General features: G+C 55.2%; 8 protein-coding genes across 8 annotated transcripts; all 8 read right to left on the bottom strand.

The window, feature by feature from the left end:
• Positions 1–385: 385 nt before the first annotated feature.
• BAUCODRAFT_72471 (uncharacterized protein) lies at positions 386–3,945 on the bottom strand (the record flags this gene model as incomplete). Its single annotated transcript, XM_007679379.1, has 2 exons — positions 386–496; positions 550–3,945. The coding sequence occupies 2 exons, from the start codon at positions 3,943–3,945 to the stop codon at positions 386–388; spliced, it is 3,507 nt and encodes a 1,168-aa protein (XP_007677569.1).
• Positions 3,946–4,547: 602 nt separating this feature from the next.
• Positions 4,548–6,104, bottom strand: BAUCODRAFT_72865 (uncharacterized protein; the record flags this gene model as incomplete). The annotated part of the gene is made up of 2 exons (XM_007679410.1): positions 4,548–5,917; positions 6,011–6,104. 2 exons carry the CDS (start codon positions 6,102–6,104, stop codon positions 4,548–4,550), a joined length of 1,464 nt encoding a protein of 487 aa, XP_007677600.1.
• Positions 6,105–6,327: 223 nt separating this feature from the next.
• On the bottom strand, positions 6,328–8,552 carry BAUCODRAFT_35456 (uncharacterized protein). The gene is made up of 2 exons (XM_007679294.1): positions 7,923–8,552; positions 6,328–7,868 (listed from the first exon to the last, which is right to left on the bottom strand). Exons 1-2 carry the CDS (start codon positions 8,066–8,068, stop codon positions 6,752–6,754), a joined length of 1,263 nt encoding a protein of 420 aa, XP_007677484.1. The 5' UTR covers positions 8,069–8,552; the 3' UTR covers positions 6,328–6,751.
• Positions 8,553–9,983: 1,431 nt separating this feature from the next.
• On the bottom strand, positions 9,984–10,844 carry BAUCODRAFT_149440 (uncharacterized protein; the record flags this gene model as incomplete). The annotated part of the gene is made up of 5 exons (XM_007679731.1): positions 9,984–10,047; positions 10,112–10,319; positions 10,373–10,541; positions 10,597–10,686; positions 10,743–10,844. The coding sequence occupies 5 exons, from the start codon at positions 10,842–10,844 to the stop codon at positions 9,984–9,986; spliced, it is 633 nt and encodes a 210-aa protein (XP_007677921.1).
• A 1,270-nt stretch (positions 10,845–12,114) lies between these two features.
• Positions 12,115–14,906, bottom strand: BAUCODRAFT_578217 (uncharacterized protein; the record flags this gene model as incomplete). The annotated part of the gene is made up of 5 exons (XM_007679730.1): positions 14,439–14,906; positions 14,053–14,153; positions 13,396–14,001; positions 13,083–13,341; positions 12,115–13,032 (listed from the first exon to the last, which is right to left on the bottom strand). Exons 1-5 carry the CDS (start codon positions 14,523–14,525, stop codon positions 12,115–12,117), a joined length of 1,971 nt encoding a protein of 656 aa, XP_007677920.1. The 5' UTR covers positions 14,526–14,906.
• A 106-nt stretch (positions 14,907–15,012) lies between these two features.
• Positions 15,013–15,534, bottom strand: BAUCODRAFT_123907 (uncharacterized protein; the record flags this gene model as incomplete). Its single annotated transcript, XM_007679729.1, has 1 exon — positions 15,013–15,534. One exon carries the CDS (start codon positions 15,532–15,534, stop codon positions 15,013–15,015), a length of 522 nt encoding a protein of 173 aa, XP_007677919.1.
• Positions 15,535–16,036: 502 nt separating this feature from the next.
• BAUCODRAFT_35451 (uncharacterized protein) lies at positions 16,037–17,204 on the bottom strand. Its single transcript, XM_007679293.1, has 3 exons — positions 17,101–17,204; positions 16,904–17,045; positions 16,037–16,846 (listed from the first exon to the last, which is right to left on the bottom strand). Exons 1-3 carry the CDS (start codon positions 17,175–17,177, stop codon positions 16,232–16,234), a joined length of 834 nt encoding a protein of 277 aa, XP_007677483.1. The 5' UTR covers positions 17,178–17,204; the 3' UTR covers positions 16,037–16,231.
• An 18-nt stretch (positions 17,205–17,222) lies between these two features.
• BAUCODRAFT_35449 (uncharacterized protein) lies at positions 17,223–18,771 on the bottom strand. The gene is made up of 2 exons (XM_007679292.1): positions 18,291–18,771; positions 17,223–18,210 (listed from the first exon to the last, which is right to left on the bottom strand). The coding sequence occupies exons 1-2, from the start codon at positions 18,445–18,447 to the stop codon at positions 17,552–17,554; spliced, it is 816 nt and encodes a 271-aa protein (XP_007677482.1). The 5' UTR covers positions 18,448–18,771; the 3' UTR covers positions 17,223–17,551.
• Positions 18,772–18,996: the final 225 nt, after the last annotated feature.

Raw genomic sequence — 18,996 nt, 5'->3', positions numbered from 1 at the left:
CCTGTAAGAAATGCGCAGTCGTCCAATCCAGTGGGCCACATGTGCTCCGGAAGTGTCAGTGTCAAAGGTCTTTGCTCTCAGCTTCTCTCATACAGCTCGGCAATGTCTATATATGTTGTACCTGCTGCCTGCATCAAGCACAGGTCTTCTGAGGCATTTCGGGACGAGAACAGAGCGATACGTCGTGTGGTCATTTAATAGAATCGACACCCATTATCCCATATCACTACTCAAGGACTTTGGGAAATGTAAACAGTAGCCATGTTAGGCGTCATACTCTGTACGTTAATCTGATTCATATGGGCAAGCACGACGTCTGCACAACTGTATGATGGGTTCATTGCGACGAAGGGCTCTAATGGCTTGTGCCTTTCGTTCGAGAGCCTTACAAAGGCTTGCCACCAATGAACTCCGACCATCTCCTCACCTCAGGTGGTATAACGCCTTCAGGCTTCGGCAGCTTCTCACTCATGCACTGCGCGAATAGCACAGCAGTCTGCTCCAAAGTTAGCAAACAGTATCTCGAAAGTCACATGGGATCGCACTCACCCTTGGCTCCATGAAAAGCGGGACGCCAAAGTCCACAGCATTCCTCCTCATCACATAATCCTCATCAACCATACTGCTTGCCCTTCGCTTGGCAAGGTTGAACACGCCGCGGATATCGTACTTCTGGAACACCTCCCTCAACGCTCTCTTGTCCTCCTTCGGGAACTCGATTGTTTCAACATTGACACTGCCGTCCTTGCTGCTCTTCTCCAAGTGCTGCTTGACCGCATCGTTAGCAGCGTAGAACTTGTAGCCCAAGGGGACGAGGTAGTCCACAATCCGCGCCAAATCCGGAGTCTCGGTGTCACCACCAAACAGTAAACCCTCACCCGGCAGCGGCAAGCGGAAGTTCATCGTGCTTTGCATGGCCGTCCAGTAGGCTTCCACAAGGTCCTTGCCGAAGCACGCCATCTCGCCGGTACTTGCCATCTCAACGCCCAAGTACGGGTCAGCACCTGCGAGACGTGTCCAAGAGAACTGCGGTACCTTCACCGCCAAATAGTCCCGCTTCTCCTTCATCGGGTCCGTGGGCTCAGGGACATCCTTATCCAGCAATGCCCTTGTGGCAACGTCGATAAAGTTCGTTCCTAACACCTTGCTGGAGAATGGGAAAGAGCGCGAGGCGCGGAGGTTGCATTCAATGACCTTCAGCAGATCTTCACCGCCTTCGGGATCCCTGGCAGAGATGATTTGCATGTTGAAAGGCCCGGTGATATTCCACGCTTTGGCAACTTTCTCTGCGATCTCCTTGCAGCGATCGATCGTTCGCTCGGAGAGACTGGCCGGAGGAAGGACGAGTGAAGCGTCTCCGGAGTGGACACCCGCGTTCTCGATATGCTCGCTAACGGCGTGAATGAGCAGATTGCCATGCGAAGCGACAGCGTCAACGTCGATCTCCTGAGCACCCTCAATGAACTTGGTGATGACAACTGGATGGTCTGGGGAGACGTTGCTAGCAGCGGTCAACTTCTCTTCGAGCTCCCCCTCGGTGCGAATGACTGTCATGGCTGCACCGGAAAGGACGTAGGATGGCCTGACTAGCACCGGATAGCTAACGGAGTCCGCGAATTGCTTCGCTTCTTCATACGAGGTAAGCTCCTTCCACGCCGGCTGATCAACACCAATCGAATCCAGGATCTGCGAGAACTTGTGCCGGTCTTCTGCCTTATCGATGTCCTTAGGGTCAGTGCCAAGTACTCTCGCTTTGCCGGTCTCTTGTAGCTTCAATGCAATGTTCTGCGGTAACTGCCCGCCTACTGAGACGACGACGCCCGTCGCGCTTTCGAGCTCGTAGATGTCCATCACACGCTCGTAGCTTAGCTCCTCGAAGTACAGTCGATCCGGTACGTCGAAGTCGGTGCTGTAAGTCTCCGGATTGTAGTTGATCATCGCCGTCTTCTTGCCCAGCGCCTTCAGACTCAGCGTAGCGTTAACGGCACACCAGTCAAACTCCACCGAGCTGCCAATCCTGTACACGCCACTTCCCAGCACCACAATCGGATGATCATCGAACTTGATATCATGCGTGCTCGCATTATAGGTCGTGTAGAGGTAATTGGTATCTGCCGGAAACTCCGCAGCAAGTGTATCGATCTTCTTCACCCATGGCCGGATGCCAAAGTTCTTACGCCTGGCACGGACGTCGTCTTCGGAGCTGTTGACCGCCTTCGCGATCTGCTTGTCGCTGAAACCAAGCTTCTTTGCCTTCAGCATCAGCTCCTTCTTCACGCCGAAGAGAGAACCAATGTCCTCGAGCTCGTGTGTGCAGTCGACAATGTTCTGGATCTTGTAGAGAAACCATTTGTCGATCTTGCTGAGTTCGTGGACGCGGTCGACGGTGTAGCCTTCGTGCAGCATTGCTTGGCCGACAGCGAGCCAGCGGCGATCAGTGGGGTTCTTCAACACCTCATCCAAGTCGTCGAAATCGTCGCCCTGCACGCCCAGATATCTTGGATCGATCTGGCGAATGGCCTTCTGGAAGCTCTCTTCGAAAGTCCGGCCAATAGCCATGACTTCTCCGACAGACTTCATTGATGAGCCGATCGAGCGGTTGACATTCTGAAACTTGGAAAGATCCCAGCGCGGTATCTTCGTGACGATGTAGTCGAGTGAAGGCTCGAAGTTGGCCGTGGTGGTGCGCGTGACGGCGTTCGGTAAGTTGGGCAGATCGTAGCCAAGACCAATCTTGGCTGCTGTGTATGCGAGAGGGTAGCCGGTAGCCTTGGAAGCGAGGGCGGAAGATCGAGACAAGCGAGCGTTGACCTCAATCACACGATAGTCGAGACCGTCTGGTTGGAGGGCGTACTGGACATTGCATTCTCCGACAACTCCAAGGTGGCGGACGATCTTGATGGAGGCCGTTCGAAGCATGTGGTACTCCTCGTCGCTGAAGGTCTGCGAAGGCGACACCACGATACTGTCACCGGTGTGGACACCCAGCGGGTCGAAGTTCTCCATGTTGCAAACAGTAATACAGTTGTCCGCGCCGTCTCGCACGACTTCGTACTCCGCCTCTTTCCAGCCCTTGAGCGACTTCTCCACCAGAATCTGAGGCGAAAGCGTCAAAGAGCGTGCAGCCAAGTCACGCAGCTCATCGGCGTTGTCCGCGAAGCCAGACCCGAGACCACCGAGTGCGTAGGCGGCGCGGACGATGATCGGATACCCAACCTTCTCTGCAGCGTCGAGAGCTTCGTCAATGCTGGAGACAGCAATGCTCTCTGCGATAGGTATGTTGATCTCCTGCAGCGCCTTCGCGAACAGGTCTCTGTCCTCGCTCGTCTCCAACGTCTTTGTGCTTGTGCCCAAAACCTTCACGCCGTAGCGCTCAAAGATGCCCATCTTGTCCATGCGCACACCAAGGTTCAGTGCCGTCTGCCCGCCGAACGACAAGAAGATGCCATCCGGCCTCTCCTTCTCAATCACATACGTGACGTACTCCGGCGTAACTGGGAGGTAGTAGACCTCATCCGCCAGCACGTGGGCGGTTTGGATGGTAGCAATGTTCGGGTTGATCAGCACCGACTGCACGCCCTCCTCCTTCAATGCTTTCAACGCCTGCGAGCCTGAATAATCGAACTCGCCAGCCTGTCCAATGGCCAGTCCGCCTGAGCCAATAACCAGCACTTTCTTAACATCGACCTTGTTCTGGCCCGGAGACACTGCGCCGGACTCTAGGTACGCTTTCGCGCTTGGCATTGCCTGGGCTGCAGCTACTTGCCTCGCCGCGGCACATGCCGAGAACGGTCGCACATACTTAGAGCGGGAGACGGTCGTCTTTTGCAAAGTCGCCGAGCTCGACGCAATGAACGTACGTTTGCTCGCTCGAGGCGCCAGCTGCTGAGCTTGCGGGAGGAGCTCATGCCGAAGCTGGCGAGTAAGGCATCTGTTGAGAGCCATACTGCTCCCGTGGAAGGTAGAGAGCAGTTCAGGCTTTAGTGTAAGGCTCCTACGAGCGCTACTATATAAGTGAATCGATCGTGTGACTTGGTACGTGCTTGTCAATTCACGCTTGCTTTCCAAAGATGGTCCGAGATGTAGTCTGTCATGTGTACGGTTAGCGAGCGGTACTCAAAGGCAGTTGCTCGCTACGCATCGCATGAAACCGCGGAGCGATATGGCGAACCTTGACTGGTGAAGAGGGTCGGCGCAAAAGTCATAAGGGCAGCCTTAAGCCTGTTCAGGCTAACAAGGTGGAAGTTTAGTATGCCCTTGGGCAAGTACAGTCTAAGGCGACTGTAGTGGTAGGTATGCGACTTTTAATGTTATATGTGAAGCAATGGCTTATCGGTGGGCGCAAAGAATTTCTGGTGCAGATCATGCAGCTTTGAGCTCCAGTTCGGTGACGGAGGAACGTTCTTCCGCCATATCTCCGACTACATGCGCAAGGCTCCCATCGCTTCGCACAGGGAGACGATATTTCTGGTCGTAAATCGCCGTGAGGCTGAATGCGTACAGTAACTAACTTCCCACGGGGAAAAGCCCTGCTGAGCGCTCCGCGTCTACCAGTCATCTTCTTCGGCCGGCCGTTGTGCCATGCCTGAGCCCAACCCTGCTGTAGGACCCATCCCAACCCAGCCATCATCAGCACGAGTAAGGCCAGGCCCATCTGGTAGCTCCTCATCAACGTCAACGTCGTTGTTCCGTTCTGCATCATCCGCCTGCCCATCCTGCTCCTCATCCTCATCAGCCTGCCCCTCCCCACCAAGCACAGGTGCCTCCAGCAACCCAGCCGGCGCCTCCACCCCCACCGCCCCAACCTGCTTAATCCCCTTCTCCGCCCTCAACAACCTAAACTTCTCCGCCGTCTCCCTTAATGCCTTCTGAATCCTCACTTCCTCCTCTCCCAACCGCACCTTCTCCCGCTGCAGCGCCTCCATCTCCTGCAGCCTCCGCAGCCGTCTCGACTGCATCTCTGCAACCTGCTTTCGCAAACGAGCAATGACACCGTCGAGTGTCGGCAATGGCGTGATGACAGGCGGCGTCTTTGGGCGGAGATGCTCGTACGGATCCGTCGATACTACGTTGGCGGTGCCGTATGTGCCGTGTCTGGTCTGCGCGGCTTCGAAAGCGGCGTTGCGTTCTTTCTCGCTGGTATCCGAATCACTCTTGTCTTCTGCGTCTGAACCATCACCTTCAGCTGCTGCAATCTGTGCCGCCATCTCCTCCCGTCTTCGCTTCTCTGCCTCCTTCTCTGCCTTACGACCAAGTTGCATCTTGCCGTCTTCCGTGAAGTCGTCGAAGTTCTCCATGATGTCCTCATCATCTCGCACGAGCCGGCTCTCGGCTCGATTGTACTTGTCTTTCTCCTTCAGCACAAGACGGCCATTCATATCTCTCTCTACATTATCGTCCAGATCTTCGTCATCCAGACCCGGATCGTCTGGATCGAGGGATATGTACTCTTCCGCTTGTTGTTCTTTGGCTAGCCTAGCGCGCCGTGCTTTCTTCTCCTCGATCTCTGCCGTGGAGGGGATGGCGGAAGGCTGCTGGTAGCGGGCTAGAGACGAGCCAAACTTGGAGGTGAGATCCAGCGCTTGCGTGCTTTGCGCGACATCTTGCACGGCTGCATCGGAGTCGCCAAAGTCCTGAGGCGTCGCTGGAGTGCTTTCCTTCAGCGCCTGCAAAGACTCTGCGCTGTAGCTTGGCCTGTCATCGTCCGCATCTGAGAATGGCCGTGGTGGCAGATCGTACAGACGCTGGGACGCATTCCGCTGGATCGCTAGACGTGAGACATTCGAACGCTTAGGCCTGACGATGCTGGCAGGCGTTTCGCCATCGCCATCGTCGTCCGAAGCTGCGGAAGGCTTGAAGCTTGTCCGGAGGTTGGCCGACTTGCGCGGCTTTACAACAGGCCGTTTCAAGCTTGTTTCTGCATTACAATATGCTATCAGCGCTGACTCAGGGCTATGTGAAGGCGTCAGATGGGCTTCAGACGTGATACTACAAGTGAGAGTGATCGTACCTTCTGCCGTAACCCCTGCCTCCTCCGCCAGCGCATCGCTCTCAGCCTGTCCTACTTTCCGAGGAACACGCTTCGTGCCAAAGCTTTTCTTCATCATCTTGCCAACTCGCCGCGATTAAGAAAGGTTTATGTATGAGAAAGCAGCCGAACGTTGCGTACGTACCAAGAAGTCCTCTAGATTGACCTAGATCCGTCAAACATTGATCAATAAGCTTTAATCAATGACTCGAGCAGCCAGTGCCTTATCGATTAGCATCAGCACCAGGCAGCTATGTTGTCTGCGGAGGAGGCAAGCAGTAAAAGTGAAAATATAAATGGTTTCACACTACAGGAGGTAACTTTCGAACGTTCCGCCAACTACATAGCAGCAACATACACCACCAACGCCACATCGCGCCATCGCTCAGCAATCCGCGGTAGATATGATGAGAGTAGTAAGTACATCGAAAAGTGGCCAAGAGACCGCGGCCGCAACGCACGCTTGAGCAGCTCAGTAGCAAAGCCAAGTTAAGCGTAGCCACCAACCACTTCCAAAGAGATGCAAACCGGGCCTGCCTGTGCACGTCCGCGTCCGCCCAAGCCACCGGTTCGGGTGGTTATCATCTGTATCATGACATTCGTAAGCTCATCGCGTGTTTTTTCACCATTTCCAACCAGGGGGTACGGTAGTATAGTGGCCCGTCTGTCTCCTGCGGGGAACTGTATACCAGCCAGCATCCATAGCCTGTACGTAGAGCGGCTCTACCGCCGCCCCGCTTCCAGCTCCCCAGGCGTCACAGGTCCCAGTTCTTCAACCGCACCATGCTCGCCTGCTTGCGGCTGCGCGGCCTGCGTCTGCCTACCAAACCTCGGCAGCCGGATAGCAGGCATTCTCCACATCGGCGCCCTTCCAGCCTCCGGAGGCACGGGTTGCTCCGCTTGTTGTTGATCTGCCGCCGGCTGCAGCGTAAACGGATCTCCCCTCGGCACGGCGGCTCTCGCACCACCAAAAGCCACACGAGGCCCAAATACAGTTCCCGGCCGGCCAACCAACCACGCCGGGCGAGGGTTACTGGGAAGATTGATCCCACGTAGTACACCCGGGACTCGTCTGCCCGTCGAAGCAGCCGCAGCACCTCCTTCTTCTTCCGTCCGCGGTTTCGGGACATAGTAATCGGCCTTGCAGAGCGGACAGCACGCACGGCGACTGGTGAGCCAGGGGTCGACGCAGGCGCCGTGGAAGGCGTGACCGCAGGTGAGGCCGCGCACGTCGTCGTCATCTTCGAGCGTGTCGAGGCAAATGGCACAGGCGTCGCCCGGGACGGCGAGGAGTTCGGGCGGCGCGGCGGTGCGAATGGGATCGTCTTCGTCAAGGTCTTCTTCCGCGTCGGTGGCGGTGGAGTGGGTGCGGTTAGGTTGTGCGGCGGATGTTTCGAGGGTCTTTTCAGAGATGTGTTGGGCTGCTGCTGAGCCTTCTGGTGCTTCCCTTTGCGCGCCGGCGGAAGTGGCCGCAGTGGCGTGATCTTGACCTTCCACTCCCTCCGCTGCTGTGGGCAGATGACTCGATTCAACACTCTTCCTGCCATTTGTGCCAATCGTGCCCGCCTCATCCTTAATACTCGCCGCACGACTGGGTGGAGCTGTAACGCCGCCCGCCGCAGGTAAGCCCTCAGCCTCTCGGAGCGCTCGCCAAGACTTGTACTTGGTCATTGGGAATCGCTCATTGACCTCTTCCATGCTCATCAACTTCTTCTCCCTCCTTCGCCTGTGCGGTCGAGGTACGTTGGCGAGGTCGATGGGCTCGCCATTCTCGGCGAAGGCGCGCATTTGCCGGTTACGGGCATTGTAGCGGAAGCAGTACTTGACGCCCACAATGATCCTATCAAGCATTTAGCACTCAACGTATATACTAGCAATGCTTCGCGTAGCATACCACAAGTTGGTGAAGACGACGCCGAAGCCCAGTGCCACGAAGAAGAGTAAGGGTGAGCTGGTCGGTCCACCACCGGGAGTCTGCGGCGTCGGCGTCGGCGTGGGCGTCCCTGTCGGCATCGTGATCGTACTCGTTGGCGAAGACATGATTATCGACGATCCTCTTTCTCCTCCCTACACGAGAATGTCTGATGACCGTCGTCGGTGAATGTGTGCTAGATGCTCGCTGCTGACACGACCATCCTCCCTCAAGCGACTGGTAGCGTATGATATGTCTGTAAGTGAAGGTGTATCCGACAACAAGTGTGGCGGTATTCTTGCCGGTACACTCGGCAGCGGCGTGAGAGTGAGGTTGTGTGAAAGTGAGCCGCAATCGACGATGCGATGGTTAGTGTGTTTGGTTGCTTTCGCAATCCTCCCCTTCCAAGGCTTCGAATCCGCGGAGAGCGACTCCACTCCGTTCGGCGGCAGCTCGGATGCAGCAGATGACCCGGGAAGCGGAGTAAGCGGATGCCGCCGGGTAAAGTGGCGAAAAGGCTTATTTACTCTACTTAAGTCTTGTCTGAAATGGCCACGCGAGGGTGGAGCTGCACGGCGAGAGTCACGGAGATGAATGTGAGAAAACGAGATCGGTGCCTGTGTGGTATGTAAAGCCCAAGTGTCACAGGGAACGCGGAGGCAAGTAAGTCAGCGTGCACGAGCCCCCCTCCCAGTGAATCAAGGCAAAGTGATCGACAATCTGGCCTCCCAGCGGTGATGTCGTCGATCTGCCGCACTTCCTTCTACCGCACTTCCTTCTGCCGTATTTCCTTCTGCCGTACACATCATTGAATCATCAATGCGATCTCTACTCAAGGCTGAGAAGAGATATAACATGTTCGGACAGCCGTCAAATCTATCTGTGACATATCAACAAGCGAATTTTCATGAGGATGGTGGCGTTAGAACCTGCCTCAGCGTTCCACAGAGCCGTTGCGCCTCGTTTGACACTGTCGGCCCGACCTGCTCGAAAACCTTCCTCCTGCCACGGGCGAAGTCAGAGCTTGTCCAATCTGTCCTTCTCCGTACTGGACCGACTTTTTTGGCTCTTTCCTCCGCTGAGTAGAACCGTTGTTGCAGTCACTTTGCTCCCCCCATTGGGGCTGTGAACGATGCCCGTCCGGCGCACCCATCGGCTCGGAGATCGCAAGCGGTGCTGCAGCCAGGATAACGACCGCAGAGGTCTGGCCGAAAGCATAGTAGTTGTCCTCGCCAGTCCCGGGTTGCATTCGCCGGTGCTCTACCTGCAATAGATCACAGCAGAGACCTCGAAAAAGGCAGGACCCCATCGAGTAGGGACGGTGAGTAAGCACCTGCCCCCTTCAAAATGCTACGCTTATGACTATCTATATGTCCTGTAAATGATAGTGACATCCTCATATTCCGGTGAAATCTTTGCAGCCAAGATTTGTAGCATGTTCGACCCTCTTTGCCCCGTGCTGAAGACCATTGACTTCTGCGACGACCTTCGATGAGACTCAGTCCTTTGCCATGAGCACCGACTCTGCTTGTATCTCTGGTGTACTGCTGGTAACTCGCAGAGCTCGCAGCTATCAAGACCGCACGTTGAGCTAGGTGAGTAGGATACGTAGAGGCGGCAGCTGAATAGCATCAAGCCAATTGTATCACTGCGAGCCATGCAAAGCTGTCTGGGCCGGCTGATCCAGTGACTTCTGCACTTCTGAGGACATTTACATGCGTCGACAAGTTGACGCTCGGGTATCCGATATAGGTCGCCATAGGTATAACAATCCTTGCAGCCGAATGGCGACGCGGCAATCTATAGGGTGTTAGACTGTAGACCAGGTCCAACAGAGGATCAGAACGAGAGCACCGGAGCAGTAGAGGGGTAATGGTCGACAGACATGCACACGCCCTTCTGCATTGCAATGGTGTATCGGAATCACTACGATGTCGCACACTGTCTGCAGTACCAAAGTTGGTAAAAACCTCCTGCTAAGCAACAATCGCTTCTGCGCCCCACGTATACTCCAAAGCACCATCGGCAAATCTTCAAGCGCGTCTACGAGTAGTTGCAGTGCACCAAGTTGTCAACAACGAAGTCGGTATCCTGTTGCTGAACGGCGCTAGAGAGTCGGTCAGCACGTTTGTCCACGACTCCACCACCTATCGCTCACGTGCTCAACTTACGCATTCGCGATACCGAACGTGACGTTCTTCAAGCCGGTGTAGGTCGAGGGTAGGGTGGCGAGATTGAGCGGGGCGGCATTTGGGCTAGTTGGCGCGAAAGCGAAGGTGACCTCGGGAGCCTGTTGGCCGTTCGTGTAGTAGCCGGTGACAGCGACGGTGCATCCCTCGGAGAGATCAGCAGCGCCGGTCTTGCTACTGAGAAGGCAGCCTGACACGGATTAGTACGGTGACGCTAGATGAGAGTGGTGGTGAAGAACATACCGAAGTAGAAGCTGACGAGGTTGAAAGACTTGGTACCGGAGGCGGCGGCAATGGTGCCAAAGGGGTTGAGGCTTAGGGAGCCCAGCTCGAGAATATCTTGCGACAACGTCGCAACGGCGTTGTTTGGGAGTGACTTTGGGACGATTCCAGCGGTGCCCACGATTGGTTGCTTGAGAATGTTGGTCAGCGTCTGTTCTGCCGTTCAGAATTTCACTTCTACTTACGGCGGCGAGGAAACCACCGTAGTCAAGGCCATTGTAGATATTGACCGGAGTGAGCGTTGGCAGGAGCGTGCTGGCGGGTATGTCGTCGTACTGCTTGTTAGTTAGGAAGCGACCTCGCCAGCGGTAATGCTGTGGTGTGTACGGACCGTGTCGACGTAGGACTTGCAGTAGGAAATGTAGTTCCTGCTATCAAGCGCAGCACCAAACGCGCCGGAAAGGAGGGAGAAGACGATGGCCGAGGTCTTCATCTTGCTGAGAGTGGGAGGCTGGTTATGCAAGCGTTGTGGTAAAGCGCTCTGGCTCGTGTCTCCGGTAAGATTCGATATGAGGATGTCGGGGAGAGAGTTGGTAGAGCGGGAAGAGAAGGTAAAGATGAGCTGGGTGTTATATAGCCCTTACCTTGGCCAACGTCCGATGCTTGCGTCTTTGACCGTGTCTCCGCTCAGTCTTGGTAAGTGACGTCCAGGATCGTGTGTCTCATCCGCATCTGCGCCTGCACACCACGCTCGATAGCAGTAGCAGTTCGCTCAAATGCTTGTCTGCGTAGTTAAGAGCCTGCTGAGATGGGAATGCATCATGCGCTACTGCGCGACTGCATCACTCGTTGTTCAAGGTCGAATGTTAATTGTAACAGACGGTGCTGCAAGTGGTGCATTGTTCGCCTATTGACTTCCCCTGCGCAGCACCTAGAAATATATGCAGCTAGCATTCAATGTTATAGCTGCACGTTAGTTGTAAGCGTAGCGCCCCGATCGTCACTTGTATACATTTGAGGCAGCCTCCTGCACACCAGATGAGCGTCTTGCATATAGCAAAACGCTGTGGTTCGGATCCAGCAGTATACATATCGGTGGTTTGCCGGCGCCGGGGCCAAATCGGAAGGTCTCCATAGGTGTGAGCTATACGAGTAGCATGAGTAGTAGTAGCACGTAATGCATCTGTGACCCGCAGATCAACATCCGACCTCCCGAATTGGGGAACCGCGCACCGGGATAGCTTCGGCGCCTTGCCGATCCCTTCTCGTCTACCCGGTTGCCGGTGTCTCAAGGACTTCATGATCGGCCCTAATACGATTCAATCGGCAGGCACAGGGGGTTATTCGGCATTGGCAGCAATGCTCAGTGGAGCTTCTCACTGCTTGCTGTAACTCCCTGCGTGGGTGCAGCGGTGAAGTATCAAGGTCGACCAGCTTCCAAGTCGGACTATCGGAGCCCACGCAACCTAGCTACTCTTGTATTCTCCCATAGCACGTACTCTGCTCCATCTCGAAGAGGCCGAGACAGTAAGCTATCGCTCCGCCGCAGCTTCGTTCACATATGCGTCGCAATAGCTGCTGTATTTGTGAAAGACCGCGTTCATTACTGCACCCGGGTGAAGCGCCTGAGTCGAGAAATGGACATTAGAGTCCAACTGATGCACGCGGACGAAGAATTGTTTCGATTCCGTCCGAGGTACGGTAATCTCAGAAAGCCGTCCACCTCAGCAGCCACGCTCCTTCACCCTCCAATGCTGAAACACTCAAGCCTTCATCAGATTAGCAAAAACCGTAACCTTCTCCACATCCAACCCCTCCTTCTCCCTCCCCTTCTCCCCACCTTCAACCTTCGACGCCGCAACCTCCACCTCCAGCCGATTGACGCCCTGCATCAGACTCCCCTCATAGACATGCGTCCTCCGTCCGGTCTGAGCATCAAACTGCGTATCCCTCTGATTCAGCCTCACGCCATTCAGTGTAACGAAAAGCTTGTACGGCCGACCCATGCTGAGCTGTTTGCTGATCGTCGGTGCGATTTGGAGGAAGTAGTGACTGTTCGGCAGCGTGATGGTCGTTGACTGGGTGGAGAGGTGGTCGTGAGCGGGGATGGATGTGCTGAAGCGCTTGGGGATCGGGAGCTGCGGGTGTGTTGAGACTGTTACGCTTGGTAGAAGGGCCATGGAGATGTCGTATGGCCGGACGGCGAGCGGAGGGAGGAGGGAGGTGTAGTTATAGCTGCTCGTCGGTTGCGACATGGGAAAGGGACTCCCTCGTACGGCGGGTGGCGGCATCATGCCGTTGGTGAGAGCGGCTGGTAGTGCGGCGGTAAGGGCAGGTGATTGCGATGGCATCTTTTCGGCCTTTATGCCGCCGCCGAGAGGTGACCCGGAATGCGCGCTGCTTTGTGGTCGAGGTTCGAGAGTCGGTACTTGAGAGCTTGAGCGTGCAGCGCCGTTCACCATAGGTGAAGGGCGTGCTTGTTGGCCATTGACACCCGCGGCGACCATCTGCTTTTGGCGGAGTAGTGCTTCGTTGTCGACGTGTACACCTGGTGTAGGCGAGCCGCGGTGCTGCGCAAGGTTGAGTGTCACTTTTGGTTTAGGGCCACCCAGCTTGATACGTGGTCCAGCTGGCTCCTCGACCTTCTCTCGTGCATTAGCAAGTAGCTGCTTGACGTGCTCCTGCAGACTGTTAGCAATACATGACTGTATTAATATGGTCGGAGGCTTACTTTGAGCTCGTCCGCGAGGTTAAACATTTCGCTGCCCGATTCGTTGTATTCTTGCGCGTTGCGCCAGATGAAGCTGACTTCCTCCTCGAACGCATCCCAGGTCTTGAAGTCGGAAACGCCTGTGGGTGGGGCACGGCCGTGGATACCTTTGGTGCGCTTCAGCACGCCTTTGAGTGACACTGGATGCTTGATCAGCTGGTAGTAATCCTCCAGCTTCCTAGTGGGCAAGTTGGCGAAAGGCGTGTAGATCTCCAAGCCTCTATTGACAGATGTTAGCACCAATCCTGCTTGTGGCAGAAGGACCAGAACCTACTCCTCGTTATCAGAGTAATGCAAGAGATGCGTAATGATCTTTTGCTGTGCATCTTGAAATGAGAATCCAGTGAGGTCAAGGTCGCCAGTCGTGACAGCGCCGCCGTCATCGTCGTCGCCGGGAGTCGCCGCACTAGGTGCCATGGACGGCTTTCGGTCTGACGGTGCCTCTGAGTACTTCGACGCTGGAGGCTCAGAGCGTCGTACAGCACTCGCGACATCCCTCACGTCTTCCGCCTCCTCCTCGTGGCCGGCATGCGTACCGTTAACGGTGCCATTGCCATCGGTCGTCGGTAGTGGAGTGGCGAAGGCACTGTAGTTCGGGTCGTCTCGGTATGCTGGGTTGTTAGCACGCATGTAGTTGTACATGACTTTCCGTATGCGTTCGGCATCCTCGTAAATCTCGCTATTAGGGTCGTTATAATCTTTGGCGTTCTGGATCATGCGCTTCAGGTCGCTTTCCAGCGCGGTCATGGTGGGATATGCATTCTTGTGAAGCTTCCTCTCGATGATATCGAGCGCAAGCGGCAGCTTGGTGAACTCGTAATACTCCGGTATGTCCTTTCGTGGTGGGAGTGTAAGAAACTGTGTAGCGACATAACGTCCACTGCCAACGCTTTAGTATACTTAGTTAGCAGGGTGATCATGTTGGACTTACTGCTTGTCCTTCTGCTCGCGCAACTGCTTTACTAGGCGCAGACCGAGCACTTGCACCTCCGTCTGCGAGCTTGTCACTGTTGTTGATGCATGGTTGGAGTTCTGCACGTCAGCGCATCAAGTCAGCTCAGTATCGCGTCTGCTGGGCTATTTGCGGGTTGAGTGAAGTGCTGTGGCTCTTGAAGCGGAGACTCGGAGGTGCTGCAGTGGGTTAAGGTGAGTGGTCGGCGCGCGCTACCCTCGTCTTTGCGAGCGTCACAAACGTCAATCACTTCCCTTCCATCAACAACACCTTCCCGACCACCAACGCCTTGCGCGACAAGCACCGTTCGCATTCCATACAAGAAGCCACGCAAGAGTTATCGTAAGGGTGTTTGGGATACATACGAGCAGTTTCAGCTTCTTCGACGCGCTCCCTCCTTCTGACGAGGGTGTTATCGCGTTTGCGGCCTTGCGCTTCTTGCCCGCCTCCATAGTGTTGCGCTGTCGACTTCCGTATGTTCACGATGAGCAACAGGGTGCGGACACAAGCAACCAACGGTATGCGATGACGGAAAGAGATGTAGAGCCGCGTGTATGGTACATTTACGACAAACCATACGCCTTGCGCACGCAGATGCGGGTCTGTGGATGTTGGCCCGAGCGCTGACGCCAAGACATTCGGCTTCAGCACGGTCACGTGAAGACGCAGCTTACTTTGATAGATACCCGACGAAGTCGACACGCTATATTCATCATTGGACTATGTGATCGCAGCTATCGCAATCGCCGCTTCTGAGGACCTCTTTGCTAAGGGAATGCCATGGCTTAAGCCACTATTCTGACCAAGCTCGCCACATGAAACAACACGCCGCCCATCTTCTCCCAGGCTCTCCTCACCTAAGAGGTACTACCCTTCTATCTCCGAGAGCCGCTTGTCTCCACGCTCTACTCCGCCTTACATGTAAGCCATCTCACTAACCTATTTGACCAGATGTTTCTCCCAATCGCTGGCGCTTCGCTTGAGCCCGCAATTGACGCACCACATGTTGCCATTGACCACTCCATCCATCGCAAATACTTTCGCGCAGTTGCCACACTTGTACTGCTTGGGGTTCGTTGGCGGCGTCTCGGCGCTAGCCTTAGCGAATCTCGGCTGAACAATCTTCATCACGTCCATCGTGAAAGTCGAGACACTTTCGATGCCGTTGAGCAGCGCTTTCTTCGACTCGCCGGTCCCGTCTGGCGAGCTAATGAGATGTGCCCAATGCTCCACGAGCTTATTCCTCAGGGCTGCCGTCGCAGGCACTCTGGCACAGCAGTTGACGATCAACTGAAGTGATGCGGCGTTCGGCCAGTTTTCGTCAAGCCAGGCGGTGACCGCGACGTTCATCTTTTCTCGCAGGCCAAACACACCATATCGTTCGGCTTGAATGTATGCATTAATAGCAATTTCAGGGCACTCTTCCGGCCGTCCAGGAATTATCCAGCTGCCTGTGTACATATATTTGATGATCGCAGTAAATATCCGGCCGATAGGGTCCTTGTCGTTGAGATGAAGCTCACTTTGCTGGTCATCAGATTATCAGTATGATTTCCGAAGCAAGTGAGTTCTCTGGTCGTTGCTTGCCTCTCCTTTATCCTTCCACTGCTGGTGGAGCTTCGGGGCTTGCGAAAACACGATGGCTTTGTGGACCTTATTTGTTCGGCCGCCACTGATGATTGTCAAGTCTGAGAACTCCCTGGTTCGGAACAATCTGCAAGACCTTAGCATGATGTTGTGATGTTTCGCTAATTGTATGAGCTTACTCTTTCAAAGCCGGTATCAGTTGCCAGTGCTCTGTCGCCTTGGCCTGTGCAGGCTCGCTTATATTCGGAGTTGTCATTTTGAGTTTGATTGGCGTTGATCTCGATGGTGTTGAGCGGCTGGCATTGAAGATGTTCAACCTAGAGATCTAGAATAGACCTCAGGTCTGTAAGCTCTGCCACGTGCTCGCAACGTACGGCACCGCCAGACGCGAAGAGTGAAGTCTCTCCTTGCTCTGAAGTGAGGTAGTATTGATGAGCATGCACATATTAACTACTTACCCGACCTTTGCAGCTCCAATGCATCAGAGTGCTCGATGATTTTGTCTGCCGCCGCCGTCACCGGCGCCGCTTCCGCCACCCACAACCACGCCTGCCCATGCCAAAGCATCTACTTACACCCCCTCTATGGCGTCCTTAACCAGGTAGTTCTTCCACGCGTCCACACTCCGCTTCGCACCGCAATTGACGCACCAGGCCTGCCCGTTGACCGACTCGTCCATGACGAAAGCTGCCGCGCACTTCGGACACTTGTACCGTTTGTGCTTGCGGAGAGTGCTTTCAGCGATGCTCGCATCATATCTGGCGAGGATGGCGTCGTAGACATCTTTCATGAACACAGGGAGGTAAGCCTTCATTCTGTCGTGGAATCTCTTGTGTTTATCCGGCTTCCTGTACAGTTCTTGTACGTGATCCATCACGGAGGCCAGCATGGCATCGCGCAGTGGCGCCGAGTCGGGCAGATAAGCGTAGATAGCTCGGATCAGGTCTGTACAGTAGTCTGGAGCTTGATCCTTCTCATAGAGCCAGGTGCGGGCTTTCTTCATTATTTGTGCCCGTAGGTCGTCGATGCCGAGCTTGCCAGCGCTCACGAAGAGCCTAATGCTGAAGTCTGCCTTTCGCCCCGTCCCCACCATCTCCGACGGGGTTTCCCAGCCGCTGGTGTACATATAATTCAGTAGTGCATCGATGGTCAGAGGGTCAGTATTGTTGGGCAGGTATACCATATCCTGGACCTTGAATCAGAGCTCGAAACTGCGAAGCAGGGAGATGAAAAGTTGATATACCCCGTCAGAGACCTTAATGGCGTTTCCCCTGCATTCTTCCGCAACGAAGGTCGACTGCGGGCACACAATAGCCTTGTGCACGTCCCAGGTACGTCCGGGGCAGATGAGTCTGAGGTCGGAAAACTCCCCCGACTTCAGTAGCCTTGTGCGAAGTTAGCTCGGGTGCTGTTATATGCTCACGGTTGCATCGTTCTTACTCTTTCGTGTTCGCCACCAGCTTCCAATAATCTCCTTGCTTCTGTGGTTGAGCTGGGGTGTGAGCTCCGGAGGCCATGGTTACAGTTGGATGTTTGCTGATTGCTCTCGGGGGATGGATGCAGGAGAAAAAGAGATCGAGGTAAAGCAATGGCGTGGATTGGTCTAGCAATTCTGGTTCACATGAGGTGAAGCAACAACTAAGCCGAAAGTGAAGCTCCAAGTATCGACGCCGAAAGTGAAGCTGCAAGTACCGACGGACCCGTGGCCTCCGCCAATGTACCAGACGTCGATGCTGGAAGCACGCTCAAAATCCTCAGAGTCACTCGTGCTCCAACCCTGCCAACCGTACCGTGCACGCACCAGACGCCTACGCTCAAAGTACACTCGACAGCCCCATCCCAGTCCCTACACCGTGTCAACCTACATTTACTTTACACCCGCAGCCCAGATTTACGCCCCAAACCTCCGCGCAAACTCCTCCACAATCTTGGGCGTAATCTCATCACTACTGCTCCCCTCCACCCGCCACAGCACGCCCAAGCGCTCATAATGCCTCAACAACGGCCGCGCATTCTCCTCGAAGCTCTTCAACCGCGCCTGCCACACCTCGGGTTTATCATCATCCCGCTGGATCAACTGCTCGCCCGTCACGTCGTCCTTTCCCGCAATTTGGGGCGGGTTAAAGGTAGTGTTGTACGTGCGGCCGGAAGCGGGATGGATCCAACGATTGCAGATGCGATCGAGGATGATGGAGGTCGGGGTGTGGATGTGGATGACCATGTTGATGGGCAACAACGTGCCGAGTTGTAAGGCTTGCGCCGCGGTGCGGGGGAAGCCGTCGAGGATGAAGCTGGCGTCCGGGTGGTCGGAGTACTCGTATTCGTGTTGTTCGTCGTGCGCGTTGCCGAGGGGGGGGAGGCTGAAGAAGTTGTCGCCCGAGGCTTCGGCGGGCGCGGCTTCGGAGGCGATGGAGTAGTTGACGGTGAAGGGTTGCACGCCGCCTTTGGGGATGAGCCAGCCGCGGGTGGTGAGGGCGTTGCGGATGAGGCGCAGGATCATGGTGTCCGGGACGAGGGCGCCGGAGCGCATGAGGGAGTCGGCTTGGATGCCTGTCATACGTAGCGGTTAGAGTTCGCATCGTGTGTGAGGTGAAGGGGCGGAGGTGTGGATAAGTAGGGGTGTGCTTTACCGAGTGGGGTGCGCTGCCGGACATTCTCGCGAAGTAAGTCGCCGGAGGAGATGGAGGAGAGTTGGGGGTAGCGCTTGAGCATGCGCTCGGTCTGGGTACCCTTTCCCACGCCCGGTGCGCCGATGAGGATGAGACGGGCCGCTCGTCGGAGTTGCATCATGTGACAGACGGTGTTTGAAGGGGCTGACCAAGTTGGGGGTGATTACGTGGTGTATTACAATGGATGTGATGGTCGAAGATGTGCTTTATGCCGAAGCGGTGAGAAGGTACCGAGTACAAAGATAAGCGAATCGTACTCGCGTGACCGCGAGGTGCGACGGGAATGACTAGCTCGTGTCGTACCACATGGTGAATGACAACAAGGGTAAGACAGCGGCGGGGGGTGGAGAGGCTGTATGGGGGGGAGAGGGTAGTGGTGGAGGTGTTGAGAAGAAGATGGTGCCTCGGTGTTGTCGGTGGAATATTTTGGGTGAGGTGAGCTATGTAAAGACTAAACTAAAGATGGGGGGAGATGATTGCCGGGAGCTTCAGATAGCCGATTCATCCCCGCGTCTCCGCAACAGCCCGGCCCGGAGTTTGCAGCGGTAGGGCCGAAGAAGCTTTCGCTCAGCGATGGAATAGAATTTGACAAAGGCAAAAGCTTACAACTCTTTAAGCAAATGCCACTGAACGAGGTACGTGATAATTAGTATTGATCAATCAATAC

Source organism: Baudoinia panamericana (assembly GCF_000338955.1).
Source record: "Baudoinia panamericana UAMH 10762 unplaced genomic scaffold BAUCOscaffold_8, whole genome shotgun sequence".
NCBI lineage: Eukaryota > Fungi > Ascomycota > Dothideomycetes > Mycosphaerellales > Teratosphaeriaceae > Baudoinia > Baudoinia panamericana.
The sequence above is the reverse complement of the archived record's forward strand: the minus strand, read 5'-3'. Positions and strand labels throughout refer to the sequence as shown.